The sequence below is a fragment of the Mustela putorius genome, unplaced genomic scaffold (genome assembly GCF_011764305.1).
Source record: "Mustela putorius furo isolate JIRA1106 unplaced genomic scaffold, ASM1176430v1.1 tig00003871_pilon_pilon_pilon, whole genome shotgun sequence".
Classification (NCBI taxonomy): Eukaryota; Metazoa; Chordata; class Mammalia; order Carnivora; family Mustelidae; genus Mustela; species Mustela putorius.
The window spans coordinates 12797575-12822677 of NW_025422023.1; the positions used below are offsets into that span (position 1 = coordinate 12797575).

The window sequence follows — 25103 nt, forward strand, 5'->3', positions numbered from 1 at the left end:
GAAAGATGCATCTCTCTTTCTCTCCCATGGAGCACTTACCCTGAATATACAAAAACCACCAAGATAAGCCCTGAACAACTTTTTTTGTTGTTGTTTTTAAGCCATTTATATACATATTGCTTTAAGTCTAGGACTCCTAGTTGGTATTTTTCTGAAAATTTGACTTTAGCATGTCTTTTATACTGATTTAGAGATAAGAATTAAGTATACTACCAAAATATAAAAGAACAATATTTAATAATGATGGAAATTTCTCTGGTGTCAGAAATACAGATGAAACATATCTGTACCACACAAGGGAGGCAGCATAGTGTACACTGAAATAGAAAAAGTTTCTATTTTTTTCTAAAACAGACAATAAACTTTATTACTATTTAACAGACAAATTGATACTCCTGTATATACATGGGTCCTATTCAAATGTATTTTACTGATAAGGATTTGTGATTTCTGGGGTAGTAAATAGAAACCCAGACTCTGGAGTGAACTGGCAAAATTCAAACTGGCTGCACTATGGAGTAACTATGTGACCAAAGCTAGTTAATTTATTATTTTAGTTCACATTTATTCATCTGACATTGCAGGAACAGTACCAACCTCATAACAAAGGACGGAAATAATAAATAAAACATTTTTGCACTGGGGCGCCTGAGTGGCTCAGTGGGTTAAAGCCTCTGCCTTCAGCTCGGGTCATGATCCCAGGGTCCTGGGATCGAGCCCCGCATCAGGCTCTCTGCTCAACGGGGAGCCTGCTTCCTCCTCTCTCTCTCTCTCTGCCTGCCTCTCTGCCTACTTGTGATCTCTGACTGTCAAATAAATAAATAAAATCTTAAAAAAAAAATGCTTAGCACATTGTAGTCATTTCAGTAGGCTTAATATCAGTAAATAAGAATATCCATACATACACACACATATCTATGCACATATACATGATGAGAGTAAATACATATAATTGTAATCGTCTTCCTCAACCATCCCTCGCTACTCTCTACCTGAAGACTCCTGTAACAGCTCCCTTTGTATGGAGTCCTTTTTCTCTTATTTCTCATGGCTGCTTCTAGTCATTCAGATCTCAGTTTTGTTACCTGCTCAGTGAGGCTTTTCCTCACTAATCTAAAATATTCACCGAGTTAATTTTAACTAAATCTTGTTTTAATTTTCTCCGTATCATTTATCTCTTGATTTAATTTTTTGTTGTCAGACTCCTTTCACTGGAGCATTAGACTCTCCCTTGTTCTCCATTGTGTCCTAGCTCCTTAGTAAATGCTTTAAAAATATGTGCTAGATTAATAAACTACTCTATAGAGGTTATAATGAAAAAATCAGAGAAAAGGAGGGAAATTCAAAATTCCAGTTTAGGAAAAAAATGTCAGTTCCTGCCTAGCACTGCCCTACTCAGGCCCTGAACTAATATATCGGTAAATTCAGATCTCCTGAATGACTCAGTTTCCAAGTAGCTTAGCTCTTTTAGATTTGTCATCTCTTGTGACTTGGGATAGGGTCTGACCACCTACATGTTCCCGATGGTATAACTTTCCTCTTCCTAACCCTTTGTATTTCTCCCTTTTCTTCTACCTTACTGGCTGGACCACTGCTAAAGACTACTGTTGCTAGACCTATCAGTACTTGTCCAGATTGAGTTCTTTTTGAATACTAATCTGGATCACTGTCCCCATCCCTATCAATGCCTTTTGCTGTGTTAGTTCCCATAGTGTCCCCACCATCCCGTGCTGTTGAAGTTCCAACATTCTTTAATGTTCTATTCTTGTAAGTTAGGCTGTCAAGGTTTGAGACTATTTGAAAAAGAAAAGGAATAGTAGAATTGAAATTTAAGACTGACTTTGAGTTTATATGGTCCCAATGTAATATAATGAATACCACTGCCATGGAGTGTTCACATTTAGGTACAATAACTGTTCCTTATTTTGGTTATTGTCATGGAAAGCACCATTTCATGTATAAGATAGGTGCCTTCATAATACTATTCAATGTTGATCATCCATTAAGGCCCAGTGTTAACACGTTATTCTGGTCATCTCATGCTGTATAAATAATCGCTGCAAAGCTTAGAGCCTTTGAATAACAGTTATTGGTTTTATCCACAAATCTATAACTCGGTAGGGCTTGGTTGAGAAAGCTTGTCTGTTTACACAGCATCAGCTGGGGAGCCTTGGTTTCTTAAAGCATGGTGCTGTGTTCCAAGAGCAAATGATTCAAAAGACAGAATGTGGAAGGTGCCAGAAGTGGACACAGTGTTGGCTTCTGTGTTACACTGGTCAAGCAATCATAGAGCTCAGATTCAGGGAAACAAAGATAGGAACCATCTCTTGATGGGAACACTATAATATAACATTAATATTATCAAAGAATTTGACGTCATGTCACCTTAAATACTCACTATTTTCATTTTTTAAATTAAAAAAATAAAACAAAAATCTGTAGGTCAGATCATAGTAGAAATTAGAATACTACACAAAAAGGAACTGTTTTTTGAAATTGCTTGACTCTGGCAAAGTAAGCACTCACCATTTTGAGCTACTAGACTATCATTAACCTAAATGCTGTGAAACATACTACATTTGAAGCCAAATTGAGGATTATTTGAATGATCTCAAGAAGTTAATGAAGCTATTAAAATACCTTACTGTTGATAACATAAGCCTCTGAAAGTGGGAGAAGAAATAAATACCTAAACTACTTTCTAGAGTTAATGTTTTTTTGTTCTAAAGCATTTGAACTTGGTCTTTGGGGCAACTTGGAAGATATTGTGACTTTTTTTTTTTTTAACTACATTCCAGGGCAAAGTAATGTTTATTTTGTGTGAGGTAAATAACATTTAAATGGAATGAAAATATATGTGTTCAGTTAACTCAGGGATCTGGTATTCTGAAGTCAGAATGTTTTATTCATCTTAGAGAAAAAAATAGCAGGTTTTAAAAGAAGGTTTTAAAATTTCCACTGTTTGCTGATTTTAGGCCCTTCTATAAACAAAGCAGAAGTTTTGATTTGACAAATAATGTGACTGTATTTTCTCCAACTTTGTCCCTCAAACCAGCATCTTACTAAATATTCTTTAGTGATCAGTTTTTTTTTGTTTTGTTTTGTTTTGTTTTGTTTTTGAAGACGCTCTGGAACTGGATACAGAAGGGTAAAGGTGATGCTATATTTAGGCAGCATCTGCAGTACTGTAGCAGGAAAGATCTTCCCAATCTATTTTCATTTCTTTCCTCCTGGATAATCTGATTCTGCAACAAATTGATTGCTCAACCTCCCCATGTCACTTTTCTATAAAATCAAAAAGGTTGCTGTAGTCCCAAGGTGAGGAAATAGTCTCTTTCTCGGAAAGGTAACTCTCAAAGGTCAATTCATTAAACAGAGTGACTTATGAGACCTCCAAATAATGCCTTGGTGATATATTCCAAAACGTTGAATCCAAAACTTAAATTGAACTTTTTTACTGGTAAGCCTGCTCTTAGAAATTTTACATAGAGGAAAAGCTAAAATAAACTGCCTTTTATAGCTGATTCTGAAGGACAGTATTTTCCCCCCAAGATGCAGTTATTAACAAAATCCCTCATTTACATGCTATAAAACACTTCATTTCTTTGAACTCTGACACACTGAAAAAAAGTGCCATTGCTGAAATTCTGATATCACAATTAATCAAAATGATCTATTTAAGAGAGAGCAAGAAGTAATAGTGGGAAGAACATTCAACCTGACATACAGAAATTTTTGGTTAGAGTCCCAACTTTACTGTTTACCAGGTGTCTATCTCTGAGCAAATGCTAAGTTAGAGCAACCTCATTTGTGCTCAGTGTCCTCATCTGTAAAATAAGAAAAATGCCATCCACTCTGACAACCTGACAGAGTTTTGAGGTTAGATTATATAGCAACTATGCAAGTGCTTTATAAATTGCAAAGCATCATATAAACAGAAAGCATTATCAACCATTTTAGAAACGTTGATAAAGTATATATGGATTGTTGTAAGTTATAGCCATTAAAATTTCATTAAAAATATATTGTACAATGTAGCTAATACAGTATATTTTCTAAGCTCAAATAAAATGTTTTATACTAATTAAATTAGACATAACTCTATGAAGGACAGAGACCTAGTGTTGTATATCTTTGTGTCCCTAACATTGTCTAGAATAGTTCTATGTAGGTCAAGTTCATTGGTTGTTTCATTGGTCAAATAATTGATTAAGGTATTTGTGTGGTCATTATTCCTCAATTTAGAGAGGAATAGATTGGCCTCTTTTTAACATTCTGAATTTCTTTTTTTTTTTTTTTTTTTATAAACATATATTTTTATCCCCAGGGGTACAGGTCTGTGAATCACCAGGTTTACACACTTCACAGCACTCACCAAAGCACATACCCTCCCCAATGTCCATAATACCACCCCCTTCTCCCAAACCCCCTCCCCCCAGCAGCCCTCAGTTTGTTTTGTGAGATTAAGAGTCACTTATGGTTTGTCTCCCTCCCAATCCCATCTTGTTTCATTGATTCTTCTCCTACCCACTTAAGCCCCCATGTTGCATCACCACTTCCTCATATCAGGGAGATCATATGATAGTTGTCTTTCTCTGTTTGACTTATTTCACTAAGCATGATACGATCTAGTTCCATCCATGTTGTCGCAAATGGCAAGATTTCATTTCTTTTGATGGCTGCATAGTATTCCATTGTGTATATATACCACATCTTCTTGATCCATTCATCTGTTGATGGACATCTAGGTTCTTTCCATAGTTTGGCTATTGTGGACATTGCTGCTATAAACATTCGGGTGCATATGTCCCTTTGAATCACTACATTTGTATCTTTAGGGTAAATACCCAATAGTGCAATTGCTGGGTCATAGGGCAGTTCTATTTTCAACATTTTGAGGAACCCCCATGCTGTTTTCCAGAGTGGCTGCACCAGCTTGCATTCCCACCAACACTGTAAGAGGGTTCCCCTTTCTCCGCATCCTCGCCAGCATCTGTCATTTCCTGACTTGTTGATTTTAGCCATTCTGACTGGTGTGAGGTGATAGCTCATTGTGGTTTTGATTTGTATTTCCCTGATGCCGAGTGATATGGAGCACTTTTTCATGTGTCTGTTGGCCATCTGGATGTCTTCTTTGCAGAAATGTCTGTTCATGTCCTCTGCCCATTTCTTGATTGGATTATTGGTTCTTTGGGTGTTGAGTTTGCTAAGTTCTTTATAGATTCTGGACACTAGTCCTTTATCTGATATGTCGTTTGCAAATATCTTCTCCCATTCTGTCAGTTGTCTTTTGATTTTGTTAACTGTTTCCTTTGCTGTGCAAAAGCTTTTAATCTTGATGAAATCCCAATAGTTCATTTTTGCCCTTGCTTCCCTTGCCTTTGGCGTTGTTCCTAGGACGATGTTGCTGCAGCTGAGGTCGAAGAGGTTGCTGCCTGTGTTCTCCTCAAGGATTTTGATGGATTCCTTTCGCACATTGAGGTCCTTCATCCATTTTGAGTCTATTTTTGTGTGTGGTGTAAGGAAATGGTCCAATTTCATTTTTCTGCATGTGGCAGTCCAATTTTCCCAGCACCATTTATTGAAGAGGCTGCTTTTTTCCATTGGACATTCTTCCCTGCTTTGTCGAAGATTAGTTGACTGTAGAGTTGAGGGTCTATTTCTGGGCTCTCTATTCTGTTCCATTGATCTATGTGTCTGTTTTTGTGCCAATACCATGCTGTCTTGATGATGACAGCTTTGTAATAGAGCTTGAAGTCCGGAATTGTGATGCCACCAACATTGGCTTTCTTTTTCAATATCCCTTTGGCTATTCGAGGTCTTTTCTGGTTCCATATAAATTTTAGAATTATTTGTTCCATTTCTTTGAAAAAGATGGATGGTACTTTGATAGGAATTGCATTAAATGTATAGATTGCTTTAGGTAGCATAGTCATTTTCACAATATTTATTCTTCCAATCCAGGAGCATGGAGCATTTTTCCATTTCTTTGTGTCTTCCTCGATTTCTTTCATGAATACTTTATAGTTTTCTGAGTATAGATTCTGTGCCTCTTTGGTTAGGTTTATTCCTAGGTATCTTATGGTTTTGGGTGCAATTGTAAATGGGATTGACTCCTTAATTTCTCTTTCTTCTGTCTTGCTGTTGGTGTAGAGAAATGCAACTGATTTCTGTGCATTGATTTTTATATCCTGACACTTTACTGAATTCCTGTACAAGTTCTAGCAGTTTTGGAGTGGAGTCTTTTGGGTTTTCCACATATAGTATCATATCATCTGCGAAGAGTGATAATTTGACTTCTTCTTTGCCGATTTGGATGCCTTTAATTTCCTTTTGTTGTCTGATTGCTGAGGCTAAGACCTCTAGTACTATGTTGAATAGCAGTGGTGATAATGGACATCCCTGCCGTGTTCCTGACCTTAGCGGAAAAGCTTTCAGTTTTTCTCCATTGAGAATGATATTTGCGGTGGGTTTTTCATAGATGGCTTTGATGATATTGAGGTATGTTCCCTCTATCCCTACACTTTGAGGAGTTTTGATCAGGAAGGGATGCTGTACTTTGTCAAATGTTTTTTCAGCATCTATTGAGAGTATCATATGGTTCTTGTTCTTTCTTTTATTGATGTGTTGTATCACATTGACTGATTTGCGGATGTTGAACCAACCTTGCAGCCCTGGAATAAATCCCACTTGGTCGTGGTGAATAATCCTTTTAATGTACTGTTGAATCCTATTGGCTAGTATTTTGGTGAGAATTTTCGCATCTGTGCTCATCAAGGATATTGGTCTATAGCTCTCTTTTTTGATGGGATCCTTGTCTGGTTTTGGGATCAAGGTGATGCTGGCCTCATAAAATGAGTTTGGAAGTTTTCCTTCCATTTCTACTTTTTGGAACAGTTTCAGGAGAATAGGAATTAGTTCTTCTTTAAATGTTTGGTAGAATTCCCCCGGGAAGCCGTCTGGCCCTGGGCTTTTGTTTGTTTGGAGATTTTTAATGACTGTTTCAATCTCCTTACTGGTTATGGGTCTGTTCAGGCTTTCTATTTCTTCCTGGTTCAGTTGTGGTAGTTTATATGTTTCTCGGAATGCATCCATTTCTTCCAGATTGTCAAATTTATTGGCATAGAGTTGCTCATAGTATGTTCTTATAATAGTTTGTATTTCTTTGGTGTTAGTTGTGATCTCTCCTCTTTCATTCATGATTTTATTTATTTGGGTCGTTTCTCTTTTCTTATTGATAAGTCGGGCCAGGGGTTTCTCAATTTTATTAATTCTTTCAAAGAACCAGCTCCTAGTTTCGTTGATTTGTTCTATTGTTTTTTTGGTTTCTATTTCATTGATTTCTGATCTGATCTTTATGATTTCTCTTCTCCTGCTGGGCTTAGGGTTTCTTTCTTGTTCTTTCTCCAGCTCCTTTAGGTGTAGGGTTAGGTTGTGTACCTGAGACCTTTCTTGTTTCTTGAGAAAGGCTTATACCGCTATATATTTTCCTCTCAGGACTGCCTTTGTTGTGTCCCACAGATGTTGAACCGTTGTATTTTCATTATCATTTGTTTCCATGATTTTTTTCAATTCTTCTTTAATTTCCCGGTTGACCCATTCATTCTTTAGAAGGATGCTGTTTAGTCTCCATGTATTTGGGTTCTTTTCAAACTTCTTCTTGTGGTTGAGTTCTAGCTTCAGAGCATTGTGGTCTGAAAATATGCAGGGAATGATCCCAATCTTTTGATACCGGTTGAGTCCTGATTTAGGACCGAGGATGTGATCTATTCTGGAGAATGTTCCATGTGCACTAGAGAAGAATGTGTATTCTGTTGCTTTGGGATGAAATGTTCTGAATATATCTGTGATGTCCATCTGGTCCAGTGTGTCGTTTAAGGCCTTTATTTCCTTGCTGATCTTTTGCTTGGATGATCTGTCCATTTCAGTGAGGGGAGTGTTAAAGTCCCCTACTATTATTGTATTATTGTTGATGTGTTTCTTTGATTTTGTTATTAATTGGTTTATATAGTTGGCTGCTCCCACATTGGGGGCATAGATATTTAAAATTGTTAAATCTTCTTGTTGGACAGACCCTTTGAATATGATATAGTGTCCTTCCTCATCTCTTATTATAGTCTTTGGCTTAAAATCTAATTGATCTGATATAAGGATTGCCACTCCTGCTTTCTTCTAATGTCCATTAGCATGGTAAATTCTTTTCCACCCCCTCACTTTAAGTCTGGAGGTGTCTTCGGGCTTAAAATGAGTTTCCTGGAGGCAACATATAGATGGGTTTTGTTTTTTTATCCATTCTGATACCCTGTGTCTTTTTTTTTTTTTTTTTTTTTTTACCCTGTGTCTTTTGACAGGTACATTTAGCCCATTAACATTCAGGGTAACTATTCAGAGATATGAATTTAGTGCCATTGTATTGCCTGTAAGGTGACTGTTACTGTATATGGTCTCTGTTCCTTTCTGATCTACCACTTGAAGGCTCTCTCTTTGCTTAGAGGACCCCTTTCAAGATTTCCTGTAGAGCTGGTTTGGTTTTTGCAAATTCTTTCAGTTTTTGTTTGTCCTGGAAGCTTTTAATCTCTCCTTCTATTTTCAATGATAGCCTAGCTGGATATAGTATTCTTGGCTCCATGTTTTTCTCGTTTAGTGCTCTGAAAATATCATGCCAGCTCTTTCTGGCCTGCCAGGTCTCTGTGGATAAGTCAGCTGCCAATCTAATATTTTTACCATTGTATGTTACAGACTTCTTTTCCCGGGCTGCTTTCAGGATTTTCTCTTTGTCACTGAAACTTGTAAATTTTACTATTAGGTGACGGGGTGTGGGCCTATTCTTATTGATTTTGAGGGGCGTTCTCTGAACCTCCTGAATTTTGATGCTCGTTCCCTTTGCCATATTGGGGAAATTATCCCCAGTAATTCTCTCCAGTATACCTTCTGCTCCCCTCTCTCTTTCTTCTTTCTCTGGAATCCCAATTTTTCTAATGTTGTTTCATCTTATGGTGTCACTTATCTCTCGAATTCTCCCCTCGTGGTCCAGTAGCTGTTTGTCCCTCTTTTGCTCAGCTTCTCTATTCTCTATCATTTGGTCTTCTATATCGCTAATTCTTTCTTCTGCCTCATTTATCCTAGCAGTGAGAGCCTCCATTTTTGATTGTACCTCATGAATAGCTCTTTTTATTTCAACTTGGTTAGACTTTAGTTCTTTTATTTCTCCAGAAAGGGCTTTTATATCTCTCGAGAGGTTTTCTTTAATATCTTCCATGCCTTTTTCGAGCCCGGCTAGATCCTTGAGAATTGTCATTCTGAACTCTAGATCTGACATATTACCAATGTCTGTATTGATTAGGTCCCTAGCCTTCGGTACTGCCTCTTGTTCTTTTTTTTGTGTTGAATTTTTCTGTCTTGTCATTTTGTCCAGATAAGAGTATATGAAGGAGCAATTAAAATACTAAAAGGTTGGCAACAACCCCAGGAAAATATGCTTTAACCAAATTAGAAGAGATCCCAAATCGTGAGTGGGGAGAATGGGATAAAAAGAGGTTCAAAAAAGGGAGAAAGAAAAAAGAAAAGAAAAGAATTTAAAAAAAGAAACCAAATAAGAAAAATATAAAAAAGAAAATATATATATATTAGATAAACTAGTTACAAAACGTTAAGAAAGAAAAAAGTAAAAGGTAAAAAAAAAAATTTAACCAGAAGGCGAGAAAAAAAAACAAAAAATGAAAAAGAAAAAAATTAAATTAACTGCAAGACTAAAAAAAAATCACAGGGAAAAAGCCATGAGTTCCGTGCTTTGCTTTCTCCTCCTCTGGAATTCCGCTGCTCTCCTTGGTATTGAAACTGCACTCCTTGGTAGGTGAACTTGGTCTTGGCTGGATTTCTTGTTGATCATCTGGGGGAGGGGCCTGTTGTAGTGATTCTCAAGTGTCTTTGCCCCAGGCGGAATTGCACTGCCCTTAACCCGGGGCCGGGGTGAGTAATCCCTTCCGGTTTGCTTTAAGGAGCTTTTGTTCCCTGAGCGCTTTCCATAGAGTTCTGGAGGATGGGAATACAAATGGCGGCCTCCTGGTCTCCGGCCTGGAGGAGCCGAGAGCCCAGGGCCGCACTCCTCAGTGTGCCCTCAGAGAACAGCGCCCAGTTACTCCCGTCTGCCTGACCTCCGGCCGCGCTCGAGCTCACCGAGCCTGCGACAGGTTCAAGGTAACCCCGAGCTGCGAGCTTACTGTTGGCTCTGTCTCTGTAGCCGGCTTTCCCATTCCAATACCCGCAAGCTCTGCGACACTCAGACACCCCCGATCCTTCTGTCACCCTGTGGGACCTGAGGCCACGCTGACCCCGCGTGGGCTTCGCCCCGGTTTAGCCTCTGGAGCGATGTCCCTCAGCAGAACGGACTTTTAAAAGTCCTGATTTTGTGCGCCGTTGCTCTGCCGCTTGCCGGGAGCTGGCCCCTCCCCCCGGGGTCTATCTTCCCGTCGCTTTGGATTCACCTCTCCGCCGGTCCTACCTTTCAGAAAGTGGCTGTTTTTCTGTTTCCAGAATTGCTGTTCTTCTTCTCTTCGATCTGCCGATGGATTTTCAGGTGTTTGCAATCTTTAGATAAGCTATCTAGCTGATCTCGGCTAGCTGAAGTAGTCTCAGCCTGCTACTTCTCTGCCATCTTCACATTTTGAATTTCTAATTAATATTTATTGAATGCTCTGTTACTGTGAGTAACAAAATTATCAGAGAGAAAATAACCATCACAACATTACACAATTGTTGATTTCATAGACTGCACTGTGGGATCTGTGAACAAGTTGGGGAAAGAGGAAAAAAGGTTGTCAGATGATTTGTATCCATTGTTGCAAGAAAATTGTCACTGTGAGGTTGGTATGGCTAAGAGGATTAGTGATGCTGGCCTGCAACTAATTTTGAAAAATGTAAATCAAAAGGACTATTATAAATGTTTAATATTTCCAACAAGTCGTGTCCAAAATTCAAAACAAAATTGCACTAACCTAAAGTGTAAAGTTTATGTTGCTGCTTAGTTTTACACATTGACTCAGGAATTTCTTTAGGAATTTCATTACTGCCTTTCTAGCTTTTTTTTTTTTTTAAGATTTTATTTAAATTACAGTTAGTTAACATACAATGTAATAGGGGCGCCTGGGTGGCTCAGTGCGTTAAAGCCTCTGCCTTCGGCTCAGGTCGTAATCCCAGTGTCCTGGGTTGAGCCCCGAATTGGGCTCTCTGCTCAGCTGGGAGCCTGCTTCCCCACTCTGTCTCTGCCTGCCTCTCTGCCTACTTGTGATCTCTGTCTGTCAAATAAATAAATAAAATCTTGAAAAAAAAAACATACAATGTAATATTAGTTTAAGGTGTATAATTTAGTGATTCAACACTTACTACCACACAGGGTGTTCATCCCAACAAGTGCCCTCCTTAATCCCCATCACCTGTTTAACCCATCCCCCCACCCATCTCCCTCTGGTAACCCTCAGTATGCTCTCTATTGTCAAGAGTCTATTTCTCGTTTTGCCTCTATTTTTTTACTTTCCCCTATTCTCAGTTGTTTCTTAAATTCCACATGAGTGAAATCATGTGGTATTTGTCTTTCTCTGACTTAGTTCACTTAGCATTTACTCTCTAGTTCCATCCACATTGTTGGAAATGGCAAGATTTCATTCTTTTGATGGCTGAGTAATATTCCCCTGTGTGTGTATATATGCCATATAAACGTCAGGATGCATATATCCCTTTAAATTGGTATTTTTGGATTCTTTGTATAAATACCTAGTAGTGCAATTGCTGTGTCATAGGGTTGTTCTATTTTTAATTTTTTGAAAACCTCCATAATGTTTTCCAGAGTGGCTACACCAGCTTGCATTCCCACCAACAGTGTAAGAGGGTTTCCCATTTTCCACATCCTCACTAACACCTATTTCTTGTGTTGTTCATTTTAGCTATTCTGACAGGATTGAGCTGATAGCTTGCTGTAGTTTTGATATGTACCTCCTTGATAATGAGTGATGTTGAGCTTTTCATGAGTCTGTTAGCCATTTCTTTGGAAAATTGTCTACTCATGTCTTCTGCCCATTTCTTAATTAGATTATTTGTTTCTTGGGTGTTGGGTTTGATAAGATCTTTATATATTTTGGATACTAACCATTTATCAGATATGTATTTTGCAAATAATTTCTCTCATTCCATAGGTTGCCTTTTAGTTTTTTTGACTGTTTCCTTTGCTGTGCAGAAGCTTTTTATTTTGATAAAGTCCCAGGATATTACATTTGCTTTTGTTTCCCTTACCTTAGGAGAGTTATCTAGTGAGAAGTTTCTATGGCTGAGGTCAAAGAGGTTGCTGTCTGTGTTCTTCTCTATGATTTTAATGGTTTCCTGTCTCACATTTAGTTCTTTAATTCATTTTGAATTTTTTTTGTCTAGCTTTTGATATGGCTTTAAATAGGCGTTTTCTTATTCCCTCACCGAAGTTCTTAGGAACTTACATTCCCATATAAAACAGTTTCGTAGTTGACTTCTTTTACTATTTCAACAAATACAGGCATAGCATTGATAGCTAACTTGTTTTTATGTTTAGTACCTGCAGAAGTAAGCATGTAGCCTTAAAATCCAGATTGTCCTAACTACAGAGAAAATATATTCATTAAACTTTTACTAAGCACATGTTATGTGCCTGTCCATCTTCTAACACTCTTTCCATTTAATTGGACCCAAGTTTATTGGTTAGGAAAAATCATCTGTATCTCTTTCAGGGAGACAGAAGCAATTTTAGCTTTTGAGTTTTTTGGTAGTTAATATAATTAATTGTGCCTACATATCATTTAAAAATTTTTTTGAGGTATAATTGACATACAGTATTTTACTTCCAGGTGTACAGCATAATGATTTGATATTTGTATATGTTGTGAAATGACTACCACAATAAGTCTAATTAACTAACATCCATAGCCACACATAGTTATAGAATTCTTTTCTTGTGATGACAACTCTTCAGAGCCACTCTACTAGCAACTTCCAAATATGCAATACAGTATTTTTAACTATAGTTGCCATGCTATACATTACATCCTTGTGACTTATTATATAGCTAGTTTGTACCTTTTGACTCCCTTCACACATTTTGCCCACTCCCCCTGCCCACCTGGCAATAATCAAGCTATTCTTTTAGATTCCACATGTACATGATGAGATCATATGTTATTTGTCTGACTTATTTCATTTAGCAAATACCTTCAAGGTCCATCTAGGTTGTCTCAAAGGGCAAGACTTCATTCTTTTGTATAGCTGAATAATATTCAGTTGTAATCTGTATACCACATTTTATCCATCAATGGACACTTAGGTGGTCTCCATATCTTGACTATTGTAAATAAAGCTGCAACGAACACAGAGGTGCAGACATCTTTTTGAGTTAGTGTTTTCATTTTCTTCAGAAAGATACCCAAAAGTGTATAACAAGAAAATTTTTCACTCCTTAACAATACTACTGTTTTATAGTATAAAAGATGAGTTCTTTCAGGTAGTACCAAAGTACCAAAAAGTAACTTTTTCTTTGTCTTTTTGAAAAATTTATTATAAAATACTAAATGTAAATGCAGTCAGGAGCATGGAAAGCTGATAGGGTTTCTGAAGTTCTAAAGCAAGAAAATTGGTTTCAAGCAGAGGAAAAGCGAGGCACCATCTCACTGCCTTTTGATGAACTGAAGGAACTATCCATTATTCAGAAAGGCTGGAATATAGGGGATATATAGGAAAGTTCCAGAAGTTGAGTTTGCCAAAGTAGCAGGGTTCAGATCAATAGAGGACTTATTTTCTTGCCAAGAAGTAAACATTGTTTTCTTAAGGTAGAGAGATACCTTTGAAGGTATTTTAAGCAAAGAAGAGATGTTTTAATGGGTGGATGTGGAAGGGACTTTAGTTACATACACAGGAAGAGCATGCTCAATGACAAGCTATGGCACAAAAGACAGGACCTAGTGGGCATAGCATTTCGGAGCTATACCAAGGGAAGAGAGCCTGGGAAAGAGAGTGAGAAGGAATATCCAATACGAGTCCAAGGGCTTTCTTGATCTAAAACACCAGGGCTCAAAATGAATTAATGAGTTCCCATGAGTTGATTCTGTCTCATTTTCTTAATTAAATGATGTAACGATAATTAGCATTAGTTGAGGTTAAATCCTCCAAAGAAATCTATTAATAATCTGATTTGATTTGAGGCTATACTCTATCCTGAATAAAAATAATGCAGACAAGCATTATAAGAGAACATCTTTAATATGTAATAATATAAAAATAACCATGCTGTCCATTCAAGTAAAACTTGTCTCTAAGGAGCTCTAAGCACCTTAAATATTAAAATGAGGCCCTGTTTTCTCTATAGCAAGAGAGGCAAAATAACGAGCAATGCTCTGTCCCATCTGGTCATGCCTATATTTTCAGATCTCTCTTATATTCTACCACTTCTTCATCAATCCTCATTCATAAGCACATGAGCTAATTGCTGTTTTCCCCTAAATAGGTCATATTGTTCTTAGCAAACTTTCCCTTGCCATTCTATTTGGCAAGTCTCTGTAAAGCCCTCAGTGATGTCTCAGTTAGTCCTTCATTTTCAGTGCACATACATTTGCACATAATGAACACCTGGAACTCCCTCTAGATCCTCTTTTAGCTCCCTAAGGACCAGGACTATGTTTTATTCACTTTGAGATGTATCCTCAGCATATAGACAGATACTTAGCATAGGTGCCCAAGTGATATTCCAAGCCTGAAAACTATAGGTACCCTGGGGATGAGACCTGCCTTTCATTGTCTATTGCCCTGTAGAACATAAGTGAGCCCAGTGTTCTAATATTGCTCTTCCATTGCTTAAAAATTTATTCCTTTACCTTTGTATTTTTCTTTTGGACATTGCAAACAACACAGAAGTTGTCTAAATAACCAGGTTCCTCCTAACTTGAATTAGACAAGGGAAAGTCTTCACTGTGGGAGAATTACATCACAGAACAAATGAGATCATTTGTATTAAAACATCTGACCATTTGATTCTTGGATTTCTTTTTCTGTGATGGCACTTAAGGAACCAGCATTTTCAGTCTAACTAAAAATAGATTATAAAATTGTGCTTATAAGTGGTGTGTTAAGCACAAGAATGTTGGATGTAAATAGAGTGGACTGGATATTTAAATTAATACCATATTTCAAAATACCACTTTTTTACCTTGTCCAGTGTATTTAAGATCCTGATCATGTTTCCAGGAGCTTCATAATATTTATAAAACTGGAATGGGTAGGAGGAATGCTTTATTAGAGGTGGCTTTTCTATAAAGCATCTGAGCATCATGCTACTATATTTTTAGCTCAATTTGTGAATATTACATGCAGCCTAATAGTGTCTATTTAAATACAACCCTGAAAATTACCTCTTTGCCTTCAACCTTCATATCAGCATGAATTCTTTATATGCAAAGATGCAAACTTAGCAAGAAAAACAGATCTTCATCAACATTTGCTTTTGAAGCAAACCTAAGAAATTAGATAATTCTAAATGTCGAATAAAAATATGGTACCCAACTTCCTGTTAGTTGTTCCATTAAATACATTTTCTTTTCTCCTTACTCTTTTTTTTTTTTTTTAAGATTTTATTTATTTATTTGACAGACAGAGATCACAAGTAGGCAGAGAAGCAGGCAGAGAGAGAGGGGGAAGCAGGCTCCCGGATAAGCAGAGAGCCCAATGTGGAGCTCAATCCCAGGACTCTGGAATCATGACCTGAGCCCAAGGCAGAGGCTTAACCCACTGAGCCACCCAGGTGCCCCTTTTCTCCTTACTCTTAACAAAAAGTAATTTCTTTTGACTTTATGAAAATCCTTTGGCTCAGAAATGTTAAGAAATCCACAAAATGAAGACTGAAATGTTTGTGTTCATTTCTTGCTTCTTGGTGGCTCCATTAAACAGCAGCATTTGTGATTCTAGCTTTCCCACGAGCTCAAAAATACTTTTCTTTTTTTGCCACTCTCCTCCCCTTCCTGTTGTTACTCTTCCTCTTCCAAATCAGAACTGCATTGCCATAGAAAATAAGGCAGATTTATGAATGGATGGATAGATGAATAGCAGTGTGATTAAACCAAGCATGGTAAGTAGTTAATGGTAGAATCTAAGTGGAGGTTTTAGAGGCTTTCACTGTAAGATTCTTTCAACTTTGCTGTGTTGAAAATTGTCATAATTTCTTAGAAATGGTAATCCAGGAAGGGTAGGATGTCAGGGGCTTTCACTTATTTTGTTTAATTTTTTTACAATTGTATTACTAGAGGAAAATGAAAGGAAAGCTACATGAAACTGTCTTCATAAATAAAGTCACCAGCTACTGATTTAAATGCCCTTCATGTTTGACATTCACATTAGGCCATGCTAAATAATTAAGAATGTGTATAATGATTTAGCTGTATGACAGCGACCACATTATTACAATAAGAGTTTGGTTACATAAGTTTGGTAGATGTAGTCAATGGAATACTGTGCAGCCATTAAAACTTATAGCATAGAAACATGCATTGACATATATATCGATCTTATATATATAGTGTTTTATAAGCATCTAGAATATTATGAATTTATGGATATAGCTGGAAGTACATATATACAAAGATATCATCTCTGAATTACTTCATTATGGATCTTTTTCTCTCCTATAGATTTTTTTATTCATATTTTCTATTTTTTCCAAAAATAAAGGGTTTCCAGTGTTTTATTTTTTGTAACCTAAGAAAGAAGGAAAACAGAAAACAGAAGAAAAGAAAAAAGCCAGGCTATTTTTCTGTGAAAATGGAGCAGGGAAATGTTTGTAACTGTACATAATTTTTGATCAAGCCAAAAGATTATCTGGGTTTGATTTTTAACTATATCAATGAAATCTGCTCTCTTATATTTTCTTAATCTTGCTCTTACAAAAAGTGCATGTAAAATATGTAAAAACAAATAATTTCATTCATTCTTCTGAAGTTATCTTCTGAAGTGGACTTAACTAGTGGCTTTGAAGGAAAGTTAAGATGTTTTCATGCTGCTAGGCCCAAGGCATTTCATACTTGGAAATGCCCTATCTTTAATCTCTAATTGCATTAGATTTCTGTGTCTGACTCATGAGAAAAAGAAGCTTCAAAGCCGAAATGGTAAAATCTAATTTCTCTCTAAATACACCAACTATTGATATATTTCAGACAATGTGACACCGATGTTCCAACGTTCCTAACCAAAAAAGCTAAGAGTTCAAGAAAGTGCCAGTTAAATAAGAAAAATGTTTTTATTTGTTGTGGATCTCTTTTGTCCAGAGATTTAAACAATGCACTAGAATTAGGTAATCTTTGTAATCTCTCTCTGATAAAAATAGAGGCAAGAGACTATCACTGTTAATTTTTTTTCATCTAGTAAACATTTATTGAACACTTTCTGACTCTGCCATTAATATTTCACTTATTGTTTCCTCTCTAGAATACGCTTTTTCAGTGGCTCTTGACAGAGAAGTTGGACATGAATAAAAGTAAAAACATGCATAGAAGTCCATTTCTGGGTTTCAGTTCTCTGCTCCTCTGGTCCTCTCATGGTGGATGATGCGGAATTTGTAACTCATTTATACATTTACCACCCCCCCCCCGGATGCCAGCAGTCTTGAGTGCCTTCTCACTTCCCCACGATGCCTAACATTTCATTGTCTTCATCTCTTGTCTTCCCCAGGTAAAATGTCCAGTGATCGAGCTCTGAGAAAGCAGCAGCAGTTAAACAACCTTGTTTACATCGTGACAAATCAGGCCAAACCTGGTGACAGAATTGTGGATTTCTGCAGCGGCGGGGTATTACGTCTCTCCTTTTGTTCCCTTTACTCTTTTCCTGACTATGTAACTTTGCTGTAGTACATTCAAAGTCATGTTTTCGTTTGGCAAGACTGTGGTCTCAGAGTGAGAAAAAAGCCTTAGGGGCCAAAATTAACTTGTTTCTTTTTCTGCCTTTTCCAGGGCCATGTTGGGATTGTCCTTGCTCACATGCTGCCATCATGCCAGGTAAAATCTAAATAACCCATGAAAGGAAACATTGGAAAGGAAGGAAACAAAGGAAAAAAAATATATAGCCAGTTCAGTTAGCTGAGTCTGTCTGACCCCTGCTCTTTGAATTCATAATCATTCACTCAGGTCACATTATGTGGCACAGATAGTTGTTTGGTTTTTTTTCCTTTGAACTAAACTTCTAAGAATCTTTAAAAAAAAGTAGAGTAGGATCACAATACCTTTTCCAATTTCTATAAAAGTATTATATTTTAAAACACATGTTAGAAGAAATAACCATTCTGTTGTTAAATAAGATAATTAGTGGTGACACCAGTTTAATTGTCGACATAATTTTATACCAGAAATACTATCTTCTGAAACTTGTTGAGCATATTCTTCTGGTATCTTGATTTTTATCCATTGTACCAAAATTGTAACAACAATAACAAAATTTGTTAAAGAAAAAAGTAAATTCCAAATTTACCACACTCGTCCATCAAATGCTTTTCTCCCCATGTTCTCATCAAGTCATTGTCCATGAGGATGCTTATTGCTGCAAATGCTAAAAATGCAAATATAATTTTAGTCACCAGCTTTAACTCAGTATTGTAGCATAAATGTTTTTCCCTATTGCAAATAGTTGTAAATATCATTATTAAAATGTCACCAAAATGTAGCTGCATAGTATGTTTTTAAGGAAATGTACTGTAATTTATACAGTCATTGCCACCATTTGTTAGAAGTTTCTTATTTTTTAGTCTTCTGCCATGTGAAATCATTTCCTTGCAGTGACCATCTTTTAGCCTAAAGTCTAGAATTTGATGACTTTTTAAAAAAATACAAAATGAATGAGGCAGATTCTTTGTTTGTGAACTCTCTGGAAGGTGCAAAATAATTACAGTCATTCCTCACAGAAGAAAAAGATGAGGAGGAACTCCTAGACTGGCCAGAATGACATGTAACAGAATGCTGGGGGAGAGAGGGTGGGTAAGAGGGTATTATTCTTTTCCTTTTTTCGAAAATAAAGGACAAAATAAACAAGGAATCTGGGGGTAGGGGGACTGACAGGTGTCTGTTTTGTTATAAAGGAAAGTAACAACTTGGTGTTTGAAATTAGAGGAAGAAGGTCATAAAGTAGAACAGTGGAGAAACAGAATCAGGGATATATGGGTTTTTTTTTCTCCCTTCCCAAACAGTCTGGACACTTAGAGACACAGTAATAATACTTTGCCCTAATGTCTAAATTATGTTACTGAATGTATTATTGTTTCCTGTGTGAAATCTAGGTTACATTAATAGAAAACAAGGAATTATCATTAATTCGTGCTAAGAAGAGAAGTGATGAACTAGGTTTAAGCAACATTTGGTTCATTCAAGCAAATATGGAGTATTTTACAGGGATGTTTAATATTGGGGTAAGTAATCAAGCAATTTCAATTTCTTTAAATAAGAAAAATTATATGCCTTAGACTAGTCAAAGGAGATATTTTTATATTCCTTGCTAAATAAGTTTATAACCATTGTTTTCTATCTCTACAGTATAGCACATTAATGAATATTATTTCATTCATAGCACTTCACCATTATGTGATGGAGGTAACATTTGTTTTTCTCCCAGAGAGCTTTTTCTTCTTCACTGCAGAATGCCCAGTGCCTGAAACAATGTTTGACATATAGAAAGTGCTTAAAAACAGTTCTTAATTGAATGAACAAATGAATTCTAGTAACGATGACCTCCCTTGGTTAATTTTACATTTTTAAAGGATAATGAAAAGAAAAACAAAGAAATATTGCTGTTATTTCTTATATTTGTTTTAAATATTTTTTTTTCTTTTTAAAGGACCAAATGCTCAATATAGAAAAATACATAATGATACAAAGAAGAATCACCAATATTTCCACTACTGAGAAATGAATAGTGTCAAAAAGCTTTGGTCTTCATATATTTATACACACATACAAATATATATTTACACGTATGTTGACATCATACTACATAGATCTTACTTTAATGGAACACTGTCATAAATCTTTCCCCAACTCATTAATCATGTTATAATGTATAATTATTACTATGATGCTTTTTTAAGATTTTGATATATTTGCCAAATCACTTTCAAGGAAGGTTGTGTTTACAAAACATACATGATAGGCTGGTCTAGCTGGAAATCTTCTTCAGTCTCAGAATCTCACACTTTCATAGTTCTTATGATTTTTGTCCAGTGATGTTCATTTCCTAAATATCAACTACTGAAAATTTGTGAGATTTATTGTTATCTTTTACAGTGAAAATGTATGCAATTTGTTTCCTTTGTAGACATAATCTAGATTGGTTATCTCAGGCCAAGACTATAGGAAGAGAAGTAAACTGTTAATAAGAAAATTCAGAAAATGCAGACATCTGAAACAGCAAATTCAAATTAACTATATATTTATGTACAACCTAAATTTTACATAAATATTGACATAAAGTTTAAAGCTTCTCCCAGGAAATGAGATATTAAGCCAATGCCCATGTTACCAGTACACCAGGCAGAGTATTTAAGATGGCAAAATATTGCTGCTCCTTTACTTACCTCTCAAATCACAAAATTCCCATCTTATCAGCCATACATCTCTTTACCCTTCTGTGGTTTATAGGTGCTAAATCATTCTGACATATTCTTGTAACTCCCAAGGTCATAATTCACTAACACCAACTGAAAATGTGTATATCTTTTTTGATGTGATATTTTCTCTACATTTCATAATAGTATGTTCATAGTGGCTTTTTTCTTCCATAATTACTTTTGTCAAGATATATAGAAAGTGAATTAAAATTACTTGGAGGATTAAACTAAAATTAGATTTACTCTCAAGAAAATAATTTTCCCTAGGAGGATAATTGAGGTATTGTCACTAGATAAATCAAACTGAACGCATCAGTGGCTCCAACTCTTGTGTTAAATAGATTACAGTGAAAATAGTGTAGCTAGAGAGGAAATCAGAATTGGAAATGCATTAAAACTGCATTAATTCATGATTTTATGATATTTCAAGTAGGGGTTATTTTATAATTTTATAGTTTTGTGATTTTGTATTATTTCGATAAGGGCTTAGTTAACATTTATCTTTCCTTAGTAAGTACCTTTTTCTTTTACTTTTTTTCTTTAGATATGAAAATAATGATGTAAACCAGATTTTAAGGAGAGAATTTTAAAGTCTTAGAATCAACTCTCTTTAGAACTTTAAGCAAATCATTTATACATAAGAATTAAAATACTAATTATTAGTCTTACCTCCATTAATACAACAACCCATAGCAGGCAAAAATGAATAGATTTTCTAATGTTAAACTAGTTTGATCTCAAATAATGAAAGAGAATAAATCTAAATATTTTCAGATTTTTTTTTTAAGATTTTATTTATTTATTTGACAGACAGAGATCACAAGTAGGCAGAGAAGCAGGCAAAGAGAGAGGGGGAAGCAGGCTCCTCGATGAGCAGAGAGCCCGATGTGGGGCTCAATCCCAGGACCCTGGGATCATGACCCGAGCCGAAGGCAGAGGCTTTAACCCACTGAGCCACTCGGGTGCCCCTACTTTCAGATCTTTTAATTAGGTCTTCCAACATGTCCACCTACTATACCTTCCCAATATAACCAGAATCAGTGAGGTGGTAATACTGTTTGTTCCAAAGAGTCATCTTGTAGTTTCTGGTTTACATTGTACTTATTTGAGAAATATATGTCTTTAGAAGTACAAATGCCTAATATGCTCATAAAAACATTCAGAGTCTCTAGACATTTTAACTTTAAAAATGATATTCCATTTTTGCTCTTAAATTTTGCCAAAATTTAAAAAGTATATTATCGCTCGTTGACTGCAGCGCTTCCCTGAGACAAGCCTAATCATACAGAAATTTTACATTTTTACTTTACTTTACATGATATTTACAGTGATTTATTAATGACATGAAAAATTAGTTATGATGGTAAACAAAGAAAATAAACATAATGGTAAAGAGTGTGGACTTTAACATTGGGCAACCTTGCGCCAAAATCTCAGCTTGACCAATTACTGGCTGTATGACTTTGGGCAATTTATTTAAGTCACTAATCCTCAGTTTTTCCATGTGTAGATTAGGCATAAAATACCTGGCTCATAGGATAGTGATACAACATATGTGAAGCATTTAGGAGGAAGCACTTAGGAGGTCGTGTGTCCTTCAGGAAGTACTCAGTAAATTGGGCTGCCTTTTACTGTTGTCAGTGTGATCTCTGCATTTAAAAAGGGTGGGAGGAATATGCTAATATGGATTTTTTTAAAGGTAGCTTTCTCTATACACTGTGTAATAAATTTTTTTATTATTTTCCATACTTTCAAAATACCTCAAATTTAAAATATTACTTTCGTATTCATGATAAGGTAAGCAATAAAGATAGAATAATATTTCATAGATAGAGATAGATAGATAATAGATTGCTTCTTTAGCCAAGAAAGGCTAATAGGTTCCTAAGGATTATTACAAGGTATCTAAGATAATTCTGAACATATAAAATATTTTTTTCTTTCAAAACAAGTGATTATTATGGAAATACCTTGTTATTTTGTGATTTTGATTATAGTGACTATTAGTGTCCTGAGGAAAATACTTTCCAAAAGTAAGAAACATCCAAGAAGAAGAAACATCCCAGTTTCAACACATGTAGCTATATGGTCCTGAATTACGTATATGTTATGGGTTGAATGTTAGCATCCTCTTTCAAAAAATTCCTATGTTGACTTTCCAACCCTTAATGTCACAGAAGTAGGAGGTGGGGCCCTTGGGAGGTAATTAGGTCATGAAGGTAGAGCCCTCCTGAAATGTAATTGGTGCCCTTGTAAGAAGAGAGAGCCTGCTTCCTCTCCTGTCTCTTTGCAAATCAGGAAGGGGTTCCTCACTAGACATTAGATCTGCCAGCACCCTGATCTTGGGCTTCTCACCCTCCAGAGCTGTGACAAATAAATGTTTGCTGTTTAACCTACCCACTGTATGGGTTTTGTTTTTTTTTTTTAATAACTGCTCAAACTAAGACAGTATGTATTGATTAACAACCCTTAAAGGGAAACATAAAAAACTGCTTCACAAATTGATTTTTAAGGCTTAAAAAAGGGGGGGAGGGGGAGTCTATTAATGCTTTGTCTAATGCAAGACAAATACTCTTCATTATTGAAAACTTACTTTACAAGATTATGCTTTTTAAGACCTAACTTACAGTGTATATTAATGCACATGGACTCAAACAATATTACAGAAAGGAAAAACACACTGTATTGAAAAACAAAAACTATCAATGCTAAACAGCTTGCCCAGCAAATTTTTTTGCTGGATAATTCCAACAGTAACAGAATCTTCTGAACTAGGTGATAAGGTATTGATTTTTAACAGGAATGGTGAATATTTTCTATATTGTCAATATATATCAAAATCTCAAAATGGTTTATTTTTGAGTTATGTATTTATGTTTTTCTATCTTATCCATAATAAGTTTTTATATGATTGTAGTTTATCAGTGCTGAGTGCTTAATTACAAGCTCATTTCAAGTTATGTATATTAATATACAATTATACAGTGTAATTGTATACAGTACAATAAATATGCAATTACACAATGTAATTCAGTAAAACCTTTGATAAATAATTTATATAATCCTTATTTTAAAAGAAAAGGAACTTGAGGAAGTATGTAGTCTGCAGACATAGTTTTGAAAAGACATTAAGGCAAAATAGAGGACTTCCACATGAAGACAGCAGATAGAGGCATTTCAACCTCCTCCTCTCCAAGAAAGATCAGATCCCCAAATAACAAGGAGAACAAAACCCAGAAGAATCATACTCCATCTTTGATGAAACTACATTCAAGATTCTGTAATTTGAACCATAATATATGAAGGCAGAAAGCACATTGAAGAGAAATGGTAAACTATTGAGTAGAAAAAGAGAAACTTAAATGCATGAGGGGAAGGAGTGACTGTCAGGAAACAAGTCACTTTGCTCATTGAATCCCAGACAGTATCAAGAATTCAGGACACAGAAACCTCAGGGGAAGGGGATAAGGAAGAGCTGCAATCATGTTTACTTAAAATTTTTAGATGGCAATTCACAGACCTGTACCCCTGGGACTAATACTACATTATATGTTAATTAAAAAATTTAAAAAAATATTTAGAGACCCAGATATTATCTCAATCTTGTGTACACTCCATGACTCCTGCAAGGAACTAGAAGGTTATTCTATGAAGAAACTGAGCCCAGAGATGCTCAAGATACAGGGATATTGGGCACAGAGGAGGGCAAGGGTGATGTACCATACTGAAAACAAGGACTCAGTGAGAATCTGTGAACTTGAATGCTGGATCTCTTCCTCCTCACCCGCCAGTTGCCCTTACTTCCAGAACTTCAGAAGCTGGAATCATGTTCTCAATCAAAGAGATAAAAAAAATGTTTGTCTTTAGAATCAGAGCTGTCCCTAGAGAAAATGACTATAAATACATAGCTGTAATTAAAAAAAAAAAAAAGGCAGCTAGCCACCTGATCACTCAGTCACTAGGGAAGCCCACCAGAAGCCCACCATTCAGTACTTCCAGTCAACTTCTTAGTGATTCGTTCTTTAATGTGAACTGACAGCCAAGGAATATCAAATGTGGAAAACTTCTGAAACAGAAGATAGAGACCAAAAGCATAAATAACAAAGGATCTCATCCATGGAGAGATCAGAGAAGATATTACATGAAGGAAACAAGGACAGAATGAAAAGATGGGATGGGGGAGGAACAAAAGTGAACTAACAGAGAACAAGAAGGAACTTCTTGGAAATTAAAAATATGTTAACCAAAATTAAAAAAAAAAAACAAGTAGAAAATCTAAAAAATGAAGTATGACATCACCTGTAAAAATAGAACAAAAAGAGAAATAGAACCTGAAATAAAACATTTTATTTTAAAGTGTGAAAGTAGTTAATATCTCAAGAAAGGTACTTCAGGAAACTCCTAGAAGATGTGTTTCACTGACACAAGAGAGTAATAAGAAAAAGGAATAAGTGGAATATAA

General features: G+C 35.9%; 1 protein-coding gene across 6 annotated transcripts in view; it reads left to right on the forward strand.

Moving 5' to 3' along the window:
• GSTCD (glutathione S-transferase C-terminal domain containing) overlaps positions 1–25103 on the forward strand; it is a 142749-nt gene that overhangs the window by 98588 nt on the left and 19058 nt on the right. For all 6 annotated transcript variants that reach the window (XR_006602617.1, XM_013054019.2, XM_013054020.2 and 3 more), the window contains exons 6-8: positions 17725–17840; positions 18003–18047; positions 19319–19447. Coding sequence is in view for 5 of the 6 variants with exons in the window: in XM_013054019.2 (XP_012909473.1) it covers positions 17725–17840; positions 18003–18047; positions 19319–19447 (290 nt within the window). In the remaining variant the exon portion in view is untranslated. The remainder of the gene's footprint in view (positions 1–17724; positions 17841–18002; positions 18048–19318; positions 19448–25103) is intronic.